This window comes from Cynocephalus volans, chromosome 1 (assembly GCF_027409185.1).
Source record: "Cynocephalus volans isolate mCynVol1 chromosome 1, mCynVol1.pri, whole genome shotgun sequence".
Classification (NCBI taxonomy): Eukaryota; Metazoa; Chordata; class Mammalia; order Dermoptera; family Cynocephalidae; genus Cynocephalus; species Cynocephalus volans.
Window position 1 is genome coordinate 256,507,989 of NC_084460.1, and position 19,228 is coordinate 256,527,216.

General features: G+C 35.6%; 1 protein-coding gene and 1 pseudogene across 7 annotated transcripts in view; one reads left to right on the plus strand and one right to left on the minus strand.

Moving 5' to 3' along the window:
* HIBCH (3-hydroxyisobutyryl-CoA hydrolase) overlaps window positions 1–19,228 on the minus strand; it is an 86,388-nt gene that overhangs the window by 18,836 nt on the left and 48,324 nt on the right. For all 7 annotated transcript variants that reach the window (XM_063096462.1, XM_063096445.1, XM_063096455.1 and 4 more), the window contains 3 exons: window positions 12,574–12,652; window positions 4,696–4,841; window positions 2,159–2,245 (listed from right to left, as the gene is read on the minus strand). In XM_063096462.1, the coding sequence (XP_062952532.1) occupies window positions 2,159–2,245; window positions 4,696–4,841; window positions 12,574–12,652 (312 nt within the window). The remainder of the gene's footprint in view (window positions 1–2,158; window positions 2,246–4,695; window positions 4,842–12,573; window positions 12,653–19,228) is intronic.
* On the plus strand, window positions 11,027–11,414 carry LOC134373213 (cytochrome c oxidase subunit 5B, mitochondrial-like; annotated as a pseudogene).

Sequence of the window (19,228 nt, forward strand, 5' to 3'; positions counted from 1 at the left end):
CAGATGCCCTGGTTTGTTTTGGATACAATACTTTTACTAATAGGACTAACTCTGAGTTAGTGCAGAGGCAGGCCTATCATGCGGCTGATGGCCCATCAATTAAAGCTATCTTTTTTTTTAACCTGTGCCACTGTAAGCTGTATGTCTCCCATTCTTTACTTGTGAATTTAGTACTTGGAAGTACAAGATTTTCACTTATCTTTATTAAATATCACCTTGTTACTATTAAACAGAGCACTCAAAGGGGTTTTTTTTTTTCATCCATATTCTTTTACCTAACAACATATTTTTCTTAGTTTCAATCAAAATGCTGTCAACATTCTCACCCAAATCAGTGAGAAAAATACTGAAAAGTCCAATACCCACTCATTTAACAGAACTCTTTGGTAAGGCCCTTCAATCCCCACACACCAAAATCCATCCCATATGTACCCAACTTGACAACATGAAAGACTGCCAAAGTCTCTGACAAAAACAGATAAAATCTTCATATTCTCTGTAGTTCATATTCACTGCACCAAGTACTTGGTGGCCCTCAATCTGCACTCATGTTCTTCAGTTCTGGGTAATTTTTTTGTACTATTTCTCTAAATATTTTCTTCCCTCTACCTTCTCTGTTATGAATTCCAAATAATTAGATATAGGACCTCCTGAATACCTCTAATTTTCCATTCTCTCCATTTTCCATCACATTATCCTTTTCTTCTTCTTTCTCGGAGTTTTCCACAACCATCAATTTTAATCTATTGTTTTTTTCCACAGTGCTTTCATATTTGTAATTTCTTATTCTTTGAACTCTTTATAACATCTGTCATTTCATATATGAAATGTTTTTCTCTTATCTGAAGATTACAATCATAGGTTGGTGTTTTGGTTTTTTTAAAGTTTGCTTCTCCTTGCATTGTCTGCTTCCTTCCAGTGCCTTTTTTTGTTTGTTGTGGCCTGAGAATACTTAGCTTTCTGTGTGAAGAACTAAGATTAGGAAACTGTGTAATATCAATTGCAGTTATAGGACTGTCAATTATATGATGGATTATAAGATGAGGAGGCAAATACCTGGATGTGTCTTTAAGAGGTCCGTGTGTCTTTAAGAGGTCCATATGTCAATATCCACAGACTTTTTTTCTTTTCCTTCCAATTACTGCTTGGGAGTGGGGTGGCATACAGAAGCTCTTCAAGCCAAACAGGGCTGGAGATCTTGGCATTTAATATGTTTTGCTTCTTTTTAGTACAACACCTCACCCATCCCCACTCTCAGCTGGACCTGTCTAATTTGATCTCTTGAAGGACTAAGTCTCTACTCCTCTGCCAGACTATGAAAGGATAGCTGCTCTTGATTGTACAGGAGGAAGACTTTTGGAGGTCTAACTGCTGCTTATAACTTCTGCTTATAAAATATCTTCCTGTGTTTCTGCCCTACTCCACACCCCAGTCTTCAGAGGGACCTGGTCCCTTCAAAAGGGTCTACAGCAAGAATCAGCTTGCTGTTTACTGGCTTCTCCTACTGAAGGATAATTTTCAGCATTCTAGGTCTAAGTTAGCTGCCATCATCCCTCCTGCTTTCAAGCTTCCAAAATATTAACATCTCATATCTGCCACTGTCTCCTTTTCTGTTCTATTTGTCTTTGTGGATTTATGCCTTTTTCATTCCTTTATTACAATTTTAGTGGAGTTTTAGGAGGGAACATATATTCAATCATCATGTTTAACTACAAGGTATGTAGTGTTCTAGATTCTTGGCTCTTACAAGAAAACTGAAGTTAGACAACATAAGTAACGAGTTAGAAGTAAACACTTATTATTAAATATATATACACTATATCAGAGTTTCACTATAGCAGTTCCACAAATATTGTCAACTTTGAACCTCCATTACAGAAATGTTACACTGTGTGTAAAAAGCCCTGATCACAAGGCTATGCACTGAAGTTCACCAGCAGTGAGAAGACAGGCTGTGAAGTTTCACAGTAAAGAAGTCATCTTATGAGATGGCTATCCTAGCAATTGTGAAGCACTGATTCTCCCACCAAGCTTTAAAGTAAATAAATCCCCAGTATATTTATTTACATCCACAAACTATAATATTTACCAACTTCTAATTTTTTAATCACTTCCTTTTCCCCATGAATTAGAACCTGAGTTATATTGACAAGATTACCTCTGTATGGTAAGCATCTAAGACATCTGCAATATTTTCTTTTGAAGGAGATTTCAAGGCAAATAGGTCTTCTTCTAACGTGCCCAACTAAAGGGGGAAAAAAAGGAAAACAGACTTAAAACCCCACAGAAATACAGAAAGCTTTTTAAAAATTTCATATTCTTTTTTAGAATCCCTATCTTAAAATTACAATGCTCTCTCTTCAGCTGAGTCACTGAAAGAAATTTTGACTGAGGTTGAATGTGTATGCATTCCCACACAGCAAATGTTGTGGATTTGCTTACAAAAAATGAATAAAGGTGGAAGAAACTAAGGAGAACTAGAGACATTCATCTTTTTTTCCCTCTGCATCTTGAGCAGTTGAAATGTGGTATTGAGACTAAAGATCTGAATTCTATATCATACTTCATTTTTAATTAATTTTAACTAAAATTGCCACACAGGACTAGTGGCTACCATACTCGATGTACAGTTCTACATAGCCCCGCTTACCTCTCTGTCTAATCCCTCGTGTATCTATCATCTCACAGTCAGTCAAATGGGACTTCTTACTGTTTCTAAGACATAGCTAAGGCTTTTTCTGGCCCTGTGGTTTCATTGACTTTTCTCTGTTTGGAATCCCTTTTCCTGACAATACTCAGCTTAGGGCCAGTTGAACTGCAACCTCTATAAAAAAACTTCTAGTCCTCTCTTATAAGTAAGTTTGTCCTCCCATCAATCCTTTGAGTACTTTTTTTTGTATTGTTTTTATACTTATCACACTTTTTACTCTGCCAGGTGAGACAGATGGTTATTTATCTTTTGTCCCCACCTCTTACCTTCTCATCCCCAATGTATATTACTCATTTTTGTATCCTCTACAAGCCCTGAGAATGGTGGTCTACCTGCTGCAGATATCATTTTTGGGCAGCTGATAAGGAGGGAAAAGGGTTGTGAATCAGATCACACTTCCATCCTTAACTAAATTCTACTGTAATGAAGGGTGTTCCTTCCACAGCAGATACCAGAGCATCCACATTTGCTTCCTGTTACAGCTCAAGGGAAGAACGAGACGGCCACCTGCTCAACATGACTGAGGATGCCCACAACATGGGGAGAAATCTGAAACATCAACCAAATACGACGGAAGGTGTTCGTAACAGTGTACAGAGACAAACTTCAATTTTGTATATTTCATGTGTTTTACAGGATCTTTAACAGTACCATAAACAAGACCAAGGCTTATCAACATAAAAATTTTCACAGCCAATTTATGAAGTTTGTGAAGAAAATTCTATCAGCAACCAAACAATACATTTTCATGCTATCAAGCTTTTTAATTTCAGTAGCAGGTGGGCCAAAGAGGATGAATGAAAATAAAAAATCATAATTTGTTAACAGTCCTTACGGATTCGTATGACAGTCCAACTGTCAACGTTGTACCCAAAACAGAAGAATGTGATAAAGTGGACATGTGGATATGATGGGCCATCCAGATGTGGTGGGCCATCCTATGTAATGTAAAAAGAGACTCTCAATGAAAAATATTGCTGTGTTTACAACATTAATAATAGTTAAAATTTGAATGCTTACTACATGTCAGTTACTGTTTCTAATTTAATTATTATAACATTCCTTCTCCTATCCTAAAACACTCTTCCCTGAAGATCAGATATTCATTTGAAGACCATGTGCTTCTAGGGAAGCTGACTTTACCCCACAGCTCCAAGGACAGAGCACATTAGCTGGGATAGGACAGTCAGTGTATTCCACCCACCCACATGGTTCAAGGGTGGGTTATGTCAGTCCAGTCAGGGTGAGGCTAAGCTAGTTGAGCAGAATAAATCCGAGGTCTCATGGTGAGAACACTGGGTTAAAAACACCTTGAAATGAGTGTTGTGTCATATGTAACACAAGGAGTTTCAACTACTATGGTAATACTGTCATCCCCATTTTGCAGATGGGAAAACTGCAGGCCAAAGAGGCTAAATTCCAGCTAGGATTTAAACTTGGGCTATCTGCATATTCTTTGCCATTAAGCTGCCCTGTGCTAAGAAAATTGGCCATACTGTTTTTTAAAAGAAGACAAAGTAACATGTGTTCCTTGTATCAGATAAGCTTTAGAAAAGTTGTAAGACCACATTTTAAAACCAATTATTTTAAATGCACTGAGGAAACACAACCAAGAGAACCCCTAAAAAAACTCTATAAAATAAAAGCCTATCATTTTATACATAAATTTAGATTTTTATATATTAGACTTTCTTAAAGAAGGCATTACTTTTATTTACAGACTCTAATTATTCATTTAAAAATATTCACTGAAGGTAGCTGGCAAAACAGTCCACAATCCGGTATCACCCCATTTTACACATTTGGAACTGAGAATTAGAGAGCTTAAGCACCTTCCCCAAGGTCCCACAGATATAAGCAGTAGATCCAGGATTCACACCCATGTCTACCAAAAGATTGTGATCTCAACCACTCATAGAGCCTCCCTATGCAATAATTTTTATTGTTATTCCAACAACACAAAATGCAAACATCCAAACAATTACCTTTTCAGAATCTATAAAGTGTGTAGCAATTCCTGCTCTGTACACATCTCTTCCTTTTAGTCTGAATCCTGTTAATGCAAGGAAGTAACCAAGTTTTCCTTGAAGTCTTGGTAAGAAATAACCTCCACCCACATCAGGGAATAGTCCTGTAATTAAATATAACAAAAAGAGAATAATGATTCAAATAAAAAGATGAATATAATCTCTTTTCTTTAGATTACAAAGCCATTTCTTTTTGGAGTTTGAATCTATGTTACAAATACCGATAACCTTAGTACTATACTATGTCATCAATTTTACAAAAGATTTGCTATAAACTGCGCTAACTTAATTTGGATATTTTTCAAATCTTCATGTCTCACGTCTAGAGAAGTCAGTAAAGTATTTGATGGCACAGTATTTTGTATCTAAGAAGTATTCAATAATGTTACTTAAATTTTCTTACCACTAACTTATTTTTTAAGAACCTCTGAAACAGGTAAAAAATTTTAAATATTTTCTTTCCAAATGGTAAACATAGGAAAATACATACATATCTAAGGGCTTTTTTATTATGGGAAAATTCATTATTACCATTTAAATCATTTCCCAAACTTAGTCAATTATTTAATATTTGAGATATTCAAAGATTAATACAATAACCACTAGTCCTATTAAATGGACAAATTTATATCTAATAAAATCACTTGCATTTACACTTTCCTTAATCATCAGTGTTTTTAAAATTCCCTGTCTACTGGTAACAATTGAAAATAGGATATATACAAATAATTGCAGTATACTACTTTTTGGTATTTAAGAGCTCCTTAAACAATTGTGACCCTCTAGTTTCACAATCCATATATCTATTCTAAGCTTGCTTCATTTAATCAAGTTGAGATAAAAATATAAGCACTCAAATTCTTTCCAGTTCTATTTGACAAAAAGTTCCTAGACTTAAAAGCAGCATGCTACTGTAAATAGAAATATCTCCTAGTACCTCAAATCAGCTAGGTCTATAGTTGAACTCATGACCTCCCTGCTCCCATCTCCCTCTAGTACCACCCACCTCAGTAAAGGACACACCATCCAGCCTCCACACCTTTTTCTCTTGTACCACCCCCATAAGCCCCATCAAAAACTACATCCTGTTGATTACTCCTCCAAATGGTTCTCCACTGAATAGCCAGAGTAATCTATTATAAAATACAAATCTGGAACAGAGTCTTGCATTCAACTGCTTAAAACACTTCCATGGCTGCCTATCTCTCTTAGATTAAAATGAGCAACTTCATCGAAGTTTTCCAGGCCCATGACCACTTTTTCAGTTACATCTTTTACTACTCACTCACTATACTCCAGCCACACTAGTCTTTCAGTTCCCCAACATTCTTCACCCCTTCCTGCCCCAGAGATTCAGCAGCACTCTGCCCAAGTGAAAACACCCTTCATCTCTTCCAGGGCACCACATTCTCTCCTCCCTTACCCCTTGCCTCAATGGCTGTTTCTTACCAGTCTCCCTGGCTCCACTTTCTTTGCTTGACCTCTAAATGTTTCTGTGCCTACGCTTGATACTAGGCCACCTCCTCTTCCCTATATACACACTCCCTATATACACATTTTAAAGCTCCTATGGCTTTAGATAGTATCCACATGCTGATTACTCCCTATTATGGACTGACTTGTGTCCCTCCAAAATTCATGTTAAAGCCCTTACCCCCAATGTGACTCTATTTGGAGATGGGACCTTTAAAGAGGTAATTAAGGTTAAAGGAGGTCAGAGGGTAGGGCCCTAATCCACCAGGACTAGTGTCCTTATAAAAACAAGAGACACCAGAGATGTATGCAAACAGAGAAAAGGCCATGTGAGGACACAGCAAGAAGGCAGCCATATACAAGCCATGGAGAGAGGCCTTAGGAGAAATCAAAGCTGCTGACACTTTGAACTTGGACTTTCAGCGTCCAAAACTGTGAGAAATAAATTTCTGTTGTTTAAGCCACCTTGTCTGCAGTATTTTGTTATGGCAGCCATAGCAGACTAATATACTCCTGAATCTAGTTATGCCTTTTCCTTTGAATACCAAACTCTTAGATCTGCCTTCTAGACATAATCACATGGATAATAAGCATCTCACATATAACATGGTAAAACAAAGCTCTTGATTCACATCCCTCCAATTACATTGCTTATTCCCTAATTGGCCTCATCCATTTAGTAGCACAGGCTTAAATACCTTGGAGTTATTCCCAATTCATCATATCAGCAAGCCAGTTAACCCCCAAACATTTTTCCAATCTATTCACTCTATCTCTATACCTCCACACTACTCCAAGCCAAAATCTCCTCTCTCTAGACCTGTGCTGTCCAATAGAATCTGCTGCAACGATGAAAATGTTCTATAATTTGTTCTGTCCAATAGGTAGCCACTAGTCATACGAGGCTGTAAAATACTTGAAATGTGGCTGGTGCAACTGAGGAACTGACTTTATTTTATTTAAACTTAACTAATTTATACTTAAATTTAAATAGCCACATGTGGCTAGTGACTACAGGACCAGAGAGTATAGCTCTAGACTAACATAATGACCTTCTAACAACTCTCACTGCTTCCACTCTGGCACCTCCATATAATCTATTATCCTGAAAACAGCCAGAATGATGGTATTAAAATGTAAATCAGATCATGTCACTCCCTGTTTTAAATTCTCCCACAGCTTCCCATCATATTTAGTTTCAAATCTAAACTCTTCACCAGAGGCCCCTGGTTACCTCTTCAACAGCCCCCATGTACCCCTTCAAGAGCATATTAGATCACTCCTGTCCTTGATTCAGACACGGTTGCCTCCATTTGGTTCCTTGAAGAGACGAAATTCATTCTGACCTTAGGGTCTCTGAACTATTCTCAATGCCACAATATTCTACTCTCACATCTTAATACAGCTGGCTCCTTGTCTTTCAAATCTCAGCTTAAAGAACATCTCCTTGCAAATCCTCTTAAACCATCCAGGCTAAAGTCCACCTGGGAGACTTACACTTTGAACAAGATAGAGTAACAGGGACCAGATTTACCTCCCTACCTGAAACAACTATAAAAACAGACACAACATATGAAAAAACAGTGTTTTCAACACACTGGATCTCAGGCAACGAAGGAAAGCAATCTCTTATATTAGAAAACGAAAAGGTAAGCCTTAAAATAGCTCCAGCTTAATGCCTTGAGTTTCCAGGACCAGCATAATCCCTCATTTTAGATGAAGCTTAGAGTCCAGGGAGACGAAAGCAGCTAGAATTCCTAGAACAAAGTACCAAAGAGGAAAGAGCTGCACAGAGAGAGAGCTCTGCAGATCTGTAGGAGGTCTCCTTTAAGTATTTAGCTTACGACCTGTCAATACATGTGTGTGAGGAAACTACCTGAGGCTAAGAAAAGAAGCCCACAGGAAAGGATTACAGAGAACAGTACTGTAAACCAACATAGGGCTGAGAACAGTGCCTGTTCCCACCGGCCAAACTAGAAAAATGCATGATGCATGGTACACTAGGTAAATACAAAGAAGGATATTGCCTTAGTAGTGGGAAATAAACAGCCCTAGTCTGAGCACTTCTTCAATCCTGCATTTTAAAAAAAACACAAAATTTGAAACATCTGAAAAGGTCAAAACATTTCCAAGTAACTTAAATGCATCCCAGAAGAAAGCAAGAATAGTTAAAGAATACAAAAACATCCATCACACAATAAGGTAACGTTTACAATGTCTAGAATCTAATCTAAAATTACCAGCCATCTAAACAGCCAGAAAATAATACCCATAATGAGATGATAAAAAAATCAATCAAAATTGACTCAGAACTGACATAAATGTAAGAATTAGCAGACAAGGACATTAACACAGTTATTATAAACATATCCCATATGTTCAAAAAGTAGAGACATAGAGGATACAAAAACAAACAAACAAAAAACCCCCTATTATACTTCTAGAGATGAATACTGAGATGAATGTATGAATTGAAAAGTACCTGGATGGGATTAAGGGTAGATTAGGCTTTGTAGAAGAAAAGATTAATGAACTTGAAGACACAGGAATAGAAACCATATAACATTAAAAAGAGAAAAGAAAACTTAAAAAAATGAACAAAGCATGAGTGAGCTAATATAAGTTTAAATGGAGTCCCTGAAAAGGGGTGAGTGGGAAAAAAAATATTTGAAAAAATATTCCAAATTTTGCAGAAACTGTCAACTTAAGTAGCTCAATAAATACAAGCATCAGAAATATGAAGAAAACTACACCAAGGCACATCATAATCAAAAAACCCCAAACACATAATCAACAGAAAATCTTAACAGCAACCAGAGAAAATAAAAAGACACTTACTTACAGAGGAACAAAGAAAAGAGCAGACTTTTCATAGGAAAAATATAAAAGTGAAGACATGTTAGTATCTTTAAAGTACAGTCATCCCTCAGTATCAGTGGAGCTCAAGTCCCTGAAATAAAATGGTGTAGTATTTGTATATACACATCCTCCTATATACTTTAAATCATCTCTAGATTACTTACAACACCTAATACAATGTAAATGCTATGTAAACGGTTGTTATATAGTATTGTATAGGGAATAGTGACAAGAAAAAATCTACACATGTTCAGCACAAATCTAATTTTTTTTTCGAATATTTTCGATCCACAGTTGGTTGAATATATGGATGCAGAACCCACAGATATGAAGGGCCAACTGTACTGAACTTAAAAATCAGAGAGAATAGAATTCTATAACAAGGTCTCCGACTAATGAATTCAGCTTTCACTTGATGAAACTAGAGAAAGAAGAGCAAATGAAACAAAGTAGAAGAAAGGAAGTAATAAATATCAGAGTAGAAATCAACAAAACAGAAAATAAATGAAAACAAAAACCTGGTTTTTTGAGATCAATAAAATTAATAAACCTCTAACTAAACTGACCAGGAAAAAAATTGAGAAGACACAAATGACTAAGATCAAAAACAAAGAGGTCCAGACACAACTACAGATTCTACAGATATTACAAAGACAAGGAAATATTACGAACCACTTTACACCAATAAATTGGGAAAACTCCTTGAAAAACCTAAACTACCAAAGCTTATACAAGAAAAAATAGATAATTTGAATAGTCATATATCAATTAAAGAATTTGTAGTTAAAAACCTTTCCACGAAGAAAATTTCAGGCCTAGGGGGCTTCACTAGTTGGAATTCTACCAAACACTTATAGAAAAAATAATACCAATTCTACACAAACTTTTCTAGAAAATAAAGCCAACATTACCCTGATACCCAAACAAAGCAAAGACATTACAAGAAAATTACAGACCAAATCCCTCATGAACACAACTGCAAAAAGTCCAAATAAAATTTTAGTAAATCAAAGCCAACAATACCAATATAACCAATATAAAAACAGTAACACATGAGGGAGATTTCTCCTAATAATGCAGGGTTGGTTTAATGTTGAAAAACCAATTAAAGTAATTCACCATTAACAAGCTAAAAGAGACAAAACAATGATCATCTCAATATATGCAGAAAAAAATTTTAAAATTCAAAATCTATTTCTAATAAAAAACAAAACAAAATAAAACTCCTCAGCAGTCTAGGAATAGAAGGAAATTTCCTAACCCTAATAAAGGGCACCTATGAAAAACCTATGAAAGATTGAATACGTTCCCCCCTAAAATGAGGAACAAGAAAAAAATGTCCACTTGCATCACTTCTGTTCAACATTGTATTGGAAGTTCTACCCAGTACAATAAGGCAAGAAAAAGAAATAAAAGGTATCAGATTAGAAAGGAAAAAGTAAAATTGAACTTTTTTTTTTTTTTTTTGGCAGCTGGCCTGTACAGGGATCCAAACCCTTGACCTTGGTGTTACAACACTATGCTCTAACCAACTAAGCTAACCGGCCAGCCCTAAAACTGACCTTATTTGTAAATGACATACCTCTATTTAGAAAATCCAGTGGAATCTACAAAAAAACACTAATAAGTGAGTTTAGCAAGTTTGCAGGCTATAAAGCCAATAGAAAAATCAATTGTATTTCTATACACTAGCAACTAACAATCAGAACTGAAAGTTTTTAAAAATCATTTACTATATCACCAAACAATATAAAATACAGATAAATCTGACAAAAGATGTATAGGACCTATACACTGAAAACTATAAAACTTTACTTGAAAGAAATTAAAGACAACTTAAATGGAGAAATATATCTTGCTCATAGGTCTGAAGACTTAATATTGTTAAGATGTCAATTCTCCCTAAAATGATCTATCGATTCTAGAGAAATCAAATCAAAATCTGGTTACAGGTGTGATGGCTTCAAGGTTACTTTGCGGAGCTGGAGCACTCACTGCACAGTCCCTGAGGGCCCGCGGTCCCAGTGGCGCAGCCACAGTATGCTCCACGGCGTCAGAAGGTGGTGTTCCAACTGATGACAAACAAGCAATTGGGCTGAAGAGGGAGGTCACGATGGCTGCGCAGAAGGGACTGGACCCATACAATATATGACCCTCAAAGGCAGCTTCAGGCACCAGAGAAGACCCTCATTTAGTCCCCTCCATCACCAACAAGAGAAGAGTGGGCTGCATCGGTGAAGAAGACAACAGTTGCCATCTGGTTCTGGCTGCACAAAGGCCATACCCAGCAATGCCCTAACTGTGGAACTCATTACAAGCTGGCGCCCGACCAGTTGGCCCACTGAGCCCCTGCACTAACTTACTCAAAATGTGCTGTGAAGTGTCCTCTTTACAAAAAAGACTAGCCATTGCATTGGCTTCTTCTCCCGTCTAAAAGAAAAATCAAAATCCCAGGAGGCTTTTTTGTTGACAAACTCACTCTAAAATTTATATAGAAACACAAAGAATCTACATAGCCAAAACAACTTGGGGGAAAAAGAGAATGAGTTGGAAGATTATAACTACCTGATTTGAAGACTTATTATAAAGCAACAGTAATCAAGACAACATGGTGTTGGCACCAAGATCAACAAATACAGACAACTGACAAAGGTACAAAGGCAATTCAATGGACATTCAATAGACTTTTCAACAACTGGTGCTGGAATGATTGTATTTCCATATACAAAATCATAAACTTTGATCTATGCCTTTGATTCATATGTTATACCACATATAAAAATTAACTCAAAATGGGTCGCAGATCTAAATGCAAGAATATTCCCTTAATAACCTTTTATTTAAAATTAACTACAGTGTGATAGTATCTCCAATTAAATATTCTTCTTTTGTATTTTTAGATACAATTATTGAGCTTTTAGGTATCTTCCTGTTTAACTTCTTTTTTGTTTAATTTCTTTCAAAAAACTTTTTCATTGTTGTATCCCTTGCAAGAGTCTATCAATTCCTTCATCAATAGTTGCTAGGGATTGATTGAATTGTATCACCCAAAGCCTACACTAAAGCTTAATCCCCACTGTATAACTGTTGATGGTGGGAAATCCAATTATGGTAATTTAAAGGTGCGGCCTTGAAGAGGTGATTACATTGTTGAACCATGCCATAGTGAATGGATTAATAATGGTGGTCATGAGTGTGGTTCTGAGGGCTTTAAAAGGAGAGCCACGTAAGAGTTTCTCTCTCTCTCTCTGCTCTGCCATTTTCTGCCACGTGGGACTCCTGAGTCACTCGCTACCACCAAGGCCTTCACCAAATGTGTTCCCTGGACTTTGGACTTCCCAGCTTCTGAAAATGTAAGCAATAAATTTCATTTTCTTCATAAATCACCCAGTTTCAGCAATTTTGTTATAAGCAACAGAGATGGACTAATAATACAATAGTATAGTGTAAAATGTATCAAAAGATGATTCTAAAAGTGATTATGAAAAATTTCTGGTTTTTTACCTATTCCTGTTTCTGGCATTGCAAAAAGAGACGTTTCGGTAGCAACTCGGAATTGTCCATGAACTGAGAGACCAACTCCCTAGGGAAATAATACAAAAAATTTGGTTAGAAAAACATAAAAAAAATAAAAACATAAATTCACATGTTCACAACCATTACAAAGCAAGTAAATTTTCTTTATATTCCACAGGCATTTGTTTCAGACAATTTAAGATGAACTTACTGGATAAAATATATGGGAATCCCTGATATCCAAAATAAATTTGTTTTGGCTAAAATGTTTTTAATCAATCAGTATTGTATGATTTGCTTCATGTCCTCTTCACCAATGCCCTCTCATTTCTAAACCGACGCAGCATTATAGAATACTGACTCCTTCAAGAACCACTGAGTGTTTCTTGTTAGTGCTGCCAACAATCAAAAAGGCACAACCAAGCTATTCTAGCAAATTTCAGTAGTTTTGAAGATAATATTAACACATTTTATTTATTTACATATTTCACCAAATAAGATTAGCAACACTATTTTTCTCAGATATGACATTTAATAGGGCCAATTATATAACTTAAAAATTGGTTACTAAACACTTTCAGAAAATAAAAATATTTGACTGAAAGTCTCTATCCCTGACTTGCTGAATGTCACTGAAAGGGGCAAACAACAGTCATCTTTGAACACCGCACATATCTGAATAAGATGAAATGAGAGAGACACACGATGACAAAGCATTCAAGTTTATGTCAGTTTTTCACATTGTAACATACATTTCCTCTTTTCACATTACTCAGAACTTCTATTTGATTGTTTATGTTTTTCTCACTTAGTTCATTTCAATCAGTGTACTCCATCTTTGACGTCACACAGTTAAATGAGTTAAAATGTGAAGTATCTGGAACAATGACAGGCACTTAAGAGTTCTGTAAGTGTTAGCTAAATAAAAAGGGCCTCGTTTCTACCTGATTCTTTTAATTTTCCATTACAATTTCCTCAATTCCTTTACATGTTTTCACACTCAGTTCAGCCATTTACAAGGGTACTTCAAAAAGTTCACGGGAAGATTCATATTATCTTTTCACCCTACTTGTCCCAAACTTTTTGAGGTATCCTCATATAAGTTCTTAAAACTTTTAAGCCTTTCATTATGAAAACACTCAGAAATACATGCACTTTCTTATGAACTTTGTGTACTATATGCTAAGCTTAAAATTTAAAAGATCATATATCCATAAACATGGAAATGAACATTCTGCAGTCACTACACCTACTTGCTTTGGTGTCAACATTCATAAATTATATGTACAATGTTAGACACACTCTGTATAGGCAAATATGATTATTTATGTTATAGGTATGCAATTAGGACATATTCAACCAACACTATTAACCCAAATTAGACTGCAAACTCTTCAAGACTATATGAAATCTTACAAATTCTCATAAAAATAAAACATTAGTCATATTAATATAATTTCTTATATGACTTTAAGAGCCTTTGCCTTATATTCTACTGTCCACTTTTAGTTTATCACATTATAACTAAAAGTTACTAGTGTTCAGGAATGTGTTGCTAAGAATTTTAAAAGTAAGGGCTGGACTGGATTAACCGTTTTCAGACTATGGTCTATTGAGCCCTAGGACTGAGAAGAGCTGCCTCAGTCTGGAACTACCCAGCAGGTAGATCTCCAGGCCTCATTGGCTGACCCTGCCTCAACCATAACTCCTCTACCTATTGCCCTACCCCTTTTAAATAATTTTGAATTCCACAAATAACACAAGACTATATTCCCCTTTATTAAATATTTATATATAAAGGTAAAGTCTGAACAGAAGTCTATTTTCCCTTTTAGGGCTTTCCACTTTTTTACAAGATGAGTCATTTTTAAATGTATGAAAATATCACATCAGTAGAGTTATTTTAGACAGGCAGAGGTTTGTTCCTTTCATTTCTCAGTTTTAGTGCTAGTGTCATATAGTGTGCTATGGAACTCACTGGGTAATTCAGTTCAGCTTCATACTGTTTTAAAGAGTTTTAGACAAGTGCTTATAAAGTATCTTTCACAGTTTATTACAGTCAATAAAATTATTTTCAGAATCTGACCCCAGTGATCTTAAGAGGGTGAAAAGCTGAACAGGGTTTTCAATGGACTGAGCTAAGCCCTACCTGCTAAAGAAGCAAAAACTGAAATTTAGAGCTTCCCAAATTGGGCCCTAAAGTCTATACCCTAGAAGTTAGGGTGGCCTGGATTCAGAGTGAAGCCCAGCTTCAAATCCTCCCATTCCTGACTAGATCGCGATGAGCTGGGGATGCCAGTGCCACCGCCTGAACATCTATCAGGAAGATGATGTCATCCTAGGGCTCAAGTAATCTCTACATCTTTAATCCTCAATCACAAATAACTAAATTAAAAATAATCCAACATACGAGAAAAGACCACATGACTAAAACCAAAGAGAAACAATATACAATAGAAAGAGATTCACAGGACATTCAAATTTAGATGTTATATGTAACCATTCTACAATTATAAAATGTTCCATTTTGAGTAAAATTTTTGCCAAAAAATGTACCTCATTTGATAATAAAACAGCTATACCAGCTTTCTTTTAGTATTTCTTATAGTGTTCTTACAGTATTTCTTTTAGTATTAGTATGCTTTCTTTTACATTTAATCCTTCTGTACCTTACACAGATGCTGCCCTAAGCACTCTGACAGTCTTTGTTTTTTGATTGGACTATTATTAAACAATCATCTTTACATAGTAACATAACCTACTATAAAGAATACTATATGAACAAGCATAAATAACAGGTGAACAAAAATGGAACAAGTATACAAATGCAGTCAAACTCATACTCTGTCACCATAACAATGAGCAACATACTTATTTAAATTTTTGGCAGCCTTAAAGGTAAAAATTAGGTAATCTAAGGCTTTTTCTTAAAATTAAGAGACACAGATGAATTTCAGACTGTTACAACATCAGGGGAAACCTGGCATAGTTTTAAGGGTTTTAAAGAAGATCTAATTACAATTTTTTTAAAGAGGGTCAATTAAATCCTTCAATTATGTTAATCAGGAACTAGGAATAAGCATTAACTTCCATATTTCCAGCTATTACTATTCTAGACAAAAGGCAATATTAATTTTTAAAAACTAATCATTATAAAGATATTTAAAGTTAATTTAAGACATAGTCAAGCACACATGATTTATATTGATGGCAAAATTAATCCTCCAACACACAAACATGGACACAAATAAACAACTAAATTTGGTGCTTGAAAAGTAGATGTTACAAAGTGAACAGAGCTGATAATCACAGTTAAGAAAACAAGAAACTGGAAAAGACATACAATAGGGTGATGTGACTAACACTTACACAAAGGCTCATGGATTTAAATTCTAATCAGAGAGCATGAGTAAGCTCCTGTCCAGAATGAACACCGCATCACAGTATTGGAGAGTATATGAGAGTTTTCTCTTACCATCACTCAAGAGTATAAATGATGCTTTGAAAGAGGTGTAGACACTTGCTTTCACTATGGTATAAAGTGAGTATCATAACTATAAAAAGTTTCATAATGTATCTCTGGGACCATTAGCATTAGATTAGCAGTCAGATCAGCTGACTGCACAGTAAAAACAAAGACTTTCTATTATGCTTCTCACATTAAAGTTAATACATTAATAAGCTACTGTTGCAAATTAACGTACAATATATTGATTATAATATTAATATATTTTAAGAGACTAATATACATAGGCCAGCCAGATATTTTATATCGTGCTATCGAATACATACAATTCATGTTATTTTTAGACAAAAATGATATTCAACAACAACAATTGAGGAAAAAACAATGAACCTATTTATGTATTAACAGTCTACCATTCTTGGAGGTATAGTTTCACTTACAATTTGTTATTCAATACACACATATATTATATAATTATCTAATCAGAATAGTTAGCATATCTATCACTTAAACATTTATCATTCCTTTGTGGTTATAACATTCAAGATCCTCTTTTCTGGCTACCTTGAAATACACAATACAATATTAGGTATTGTCACCTTAGGGCACCAGAACTTATTCTTCCTATCTAACTATAACTTTGTAACTTTGTACCAATCTACCAACCCTTTCCCAGCCTCCTTGCTAGTTTTACCTTAAATAAAAAAAGCCAAGGAGTAAAAAATATGATTTCTGGTACAACATCATACATTAAAATATATATTTGAAATAACTCTTAAAAATACACATCTCCAAGATTCATACTCGTGGTTTTTACCTCCATGAGCACATACCCCCAATATATACATATTTATTTATGAATTATGTTTGTACATGGGTCACTAATGTATTTCAATAATATATATTTAATAAAAGTTTAAAGGGAGAAGTTCTAAGAAACCACTGCCTTATGTCATATACTCAAACGAGAAGGATTATTATAATAGGAGTATTCCTGACTAACCTCTGATTTACAAAGGATTTTCATTAACTCAGTAAAATATATTAATTGATATCCACAGCATCCTGATAGCTACTGTCTGGTACACCTGCATACTTCTCTCTAACCTGTTAATGTTTTACCAAATGTCAGTCATATTTTTTTCCAATCTGTTTATGCTAGTTGTACTTGTTAAAGTATGCACATTAAACACTTAATATATAAACCGATATGAGTATAAAAATAGTTGTTTCTGTGAAAACCAGTTTGAATATTTTGGAAAAATATAAAAAAGCTAAGTCATTAAAATATGAGACAGTACAAACAGAGCAATTATTTCAAGTATATTCTTAGTAATAACATTGGTCCTGTTACTCTGAAATCATTATATACATTAAGATAAAGCAAATTCGTAACAATGTTAATGTCACTTTTAAAAGATTTTCAACATAAGAAAAAAGACAATTACTAAAGAAATAAAAACTTAAATTTGATTAGGAAATACTGAACTCAGGATTTATTTTCTCTTAACAAAATATTCTTAGTTCTCTTCACTGAAAAGGCCTAGAGACAATTACCAATATACTGGTCCCCAGCAGACTGTGACTGATAACCACCATTTTCTACTAAAAGTAACCAGGGCTGCCTTAGTCAAACAGCTGATTTTAGTATGGAGAATGAAATGTGCAAGACAAGCCTGAAACGTATTCTTTATCACAAAGCAAAGAAATTGTGAAAGATTCTGGAGCACAGAAGCTAACTTGAAGGTTCTCAAGACAAGTCCACTCCTCTTGTTTGCCTCTTATCTTTCAGGCCCCTTTTCTTTTTCTTCAGTGTCTTTTATGGGCTCTTTTTTCTGTTCCTGGCCAGTAAACATTGGTGTTTTTTTAATTCCATCCTAGGATGGAATGTTGTCACTCTGCTTCTGTCACATTTCCTTGCATAATTTTTTCGACTGACAGATTTTCAATACAAGGCATCTCTACTGTAACACAATGAGTCCCTGAAAAAGCCCTCATGACAGAGCTTATAAGAAAAATAGAATTGGGGCAGTCTGCTCAGAACCTAACTTTGTAATCTTTGTGCTAATAAATACCATAAACCGTCCTAGGGACCAGATTTAGACCATCCGATTAGGCAGCTCAGCATGAACAAAGACTACCACAGCAGATATTTAAAGTACCGAAAAATAAAGTGGAAAGAAGGCAGAAGTGCAGCTGTGAGCCAGTTAAATACCCCGTGTATCAAGAATTGGGAATTCACCTTATGGTGGAAGGTGCCCCAGAAATAGGCATTTGTTTTCTTTTAATTTTCTTAAAATACAAGGACCGGCCCATGGCTCAACTGGGAGAGTGTGGTGCTGATAAAACCAAGGCCATGGTTCATATACCTATAAAGGGATGGCCCATGGCTCACTTGGGAGAGCGTGGTGCTGACAACACCAAGTCAAGTGTTAAGATCCCCTTACTGGTCATCTTTAAAAAAAAAAAAAAATACAGAGAATTCCTGTTCATTGTACACTGAGCTAAGCACTTTTCTGTGTCTAGCTGAAGATTATGTATCTATTCCCAATATCTTATCTCCCCCTGCCTAGCAAAAAACTGGCTATGTACCAATATGACTTCTGGATTATTCTAACATCGTTTCCCCATTTACCAACCACTTAAGAGTTAATTCATGTTACAGAAGCATCCATTATAGTGCACTCTGCACCTACATGAGTCTGAAAGTTACATTTCTTGCCCAAGCAGCAACCTGAGTTTCAGACCTGCACAACCAACAAAACACTTTTGTTCAGACAAAACACTCCTATATGGATAGCCCACAGGCACCTCACACTTAACAAGCCCCAAATTAAACTCATTTCTCCTCACGCTCCCCAGCCCTCTGCACAGCCACTCTTCCTCTCGAATCTTCATAAACAGTGCCACCATTCAGTCCGTGGCCCAGTCTCGAAATCTTGCCTCCTTCTCCGCTTGGTCCTTCATATCTATCATCAAATCCTAAGTCTCTTCCTAAATATCTTTCTTACATCTATCTAATTTTACACGCCTTCATTACGTCTACCCTGGCTCAAATCACCCCAATCTCTCTCCTGGATCCCTCCAGTAGCTTCCTAAATAATCTCTTTACCTCCAATCTTACCCCCCTCCAATCTGTTCTTCCCACAAGAGAGTTCTCTCTCTCAAATGCAAAAC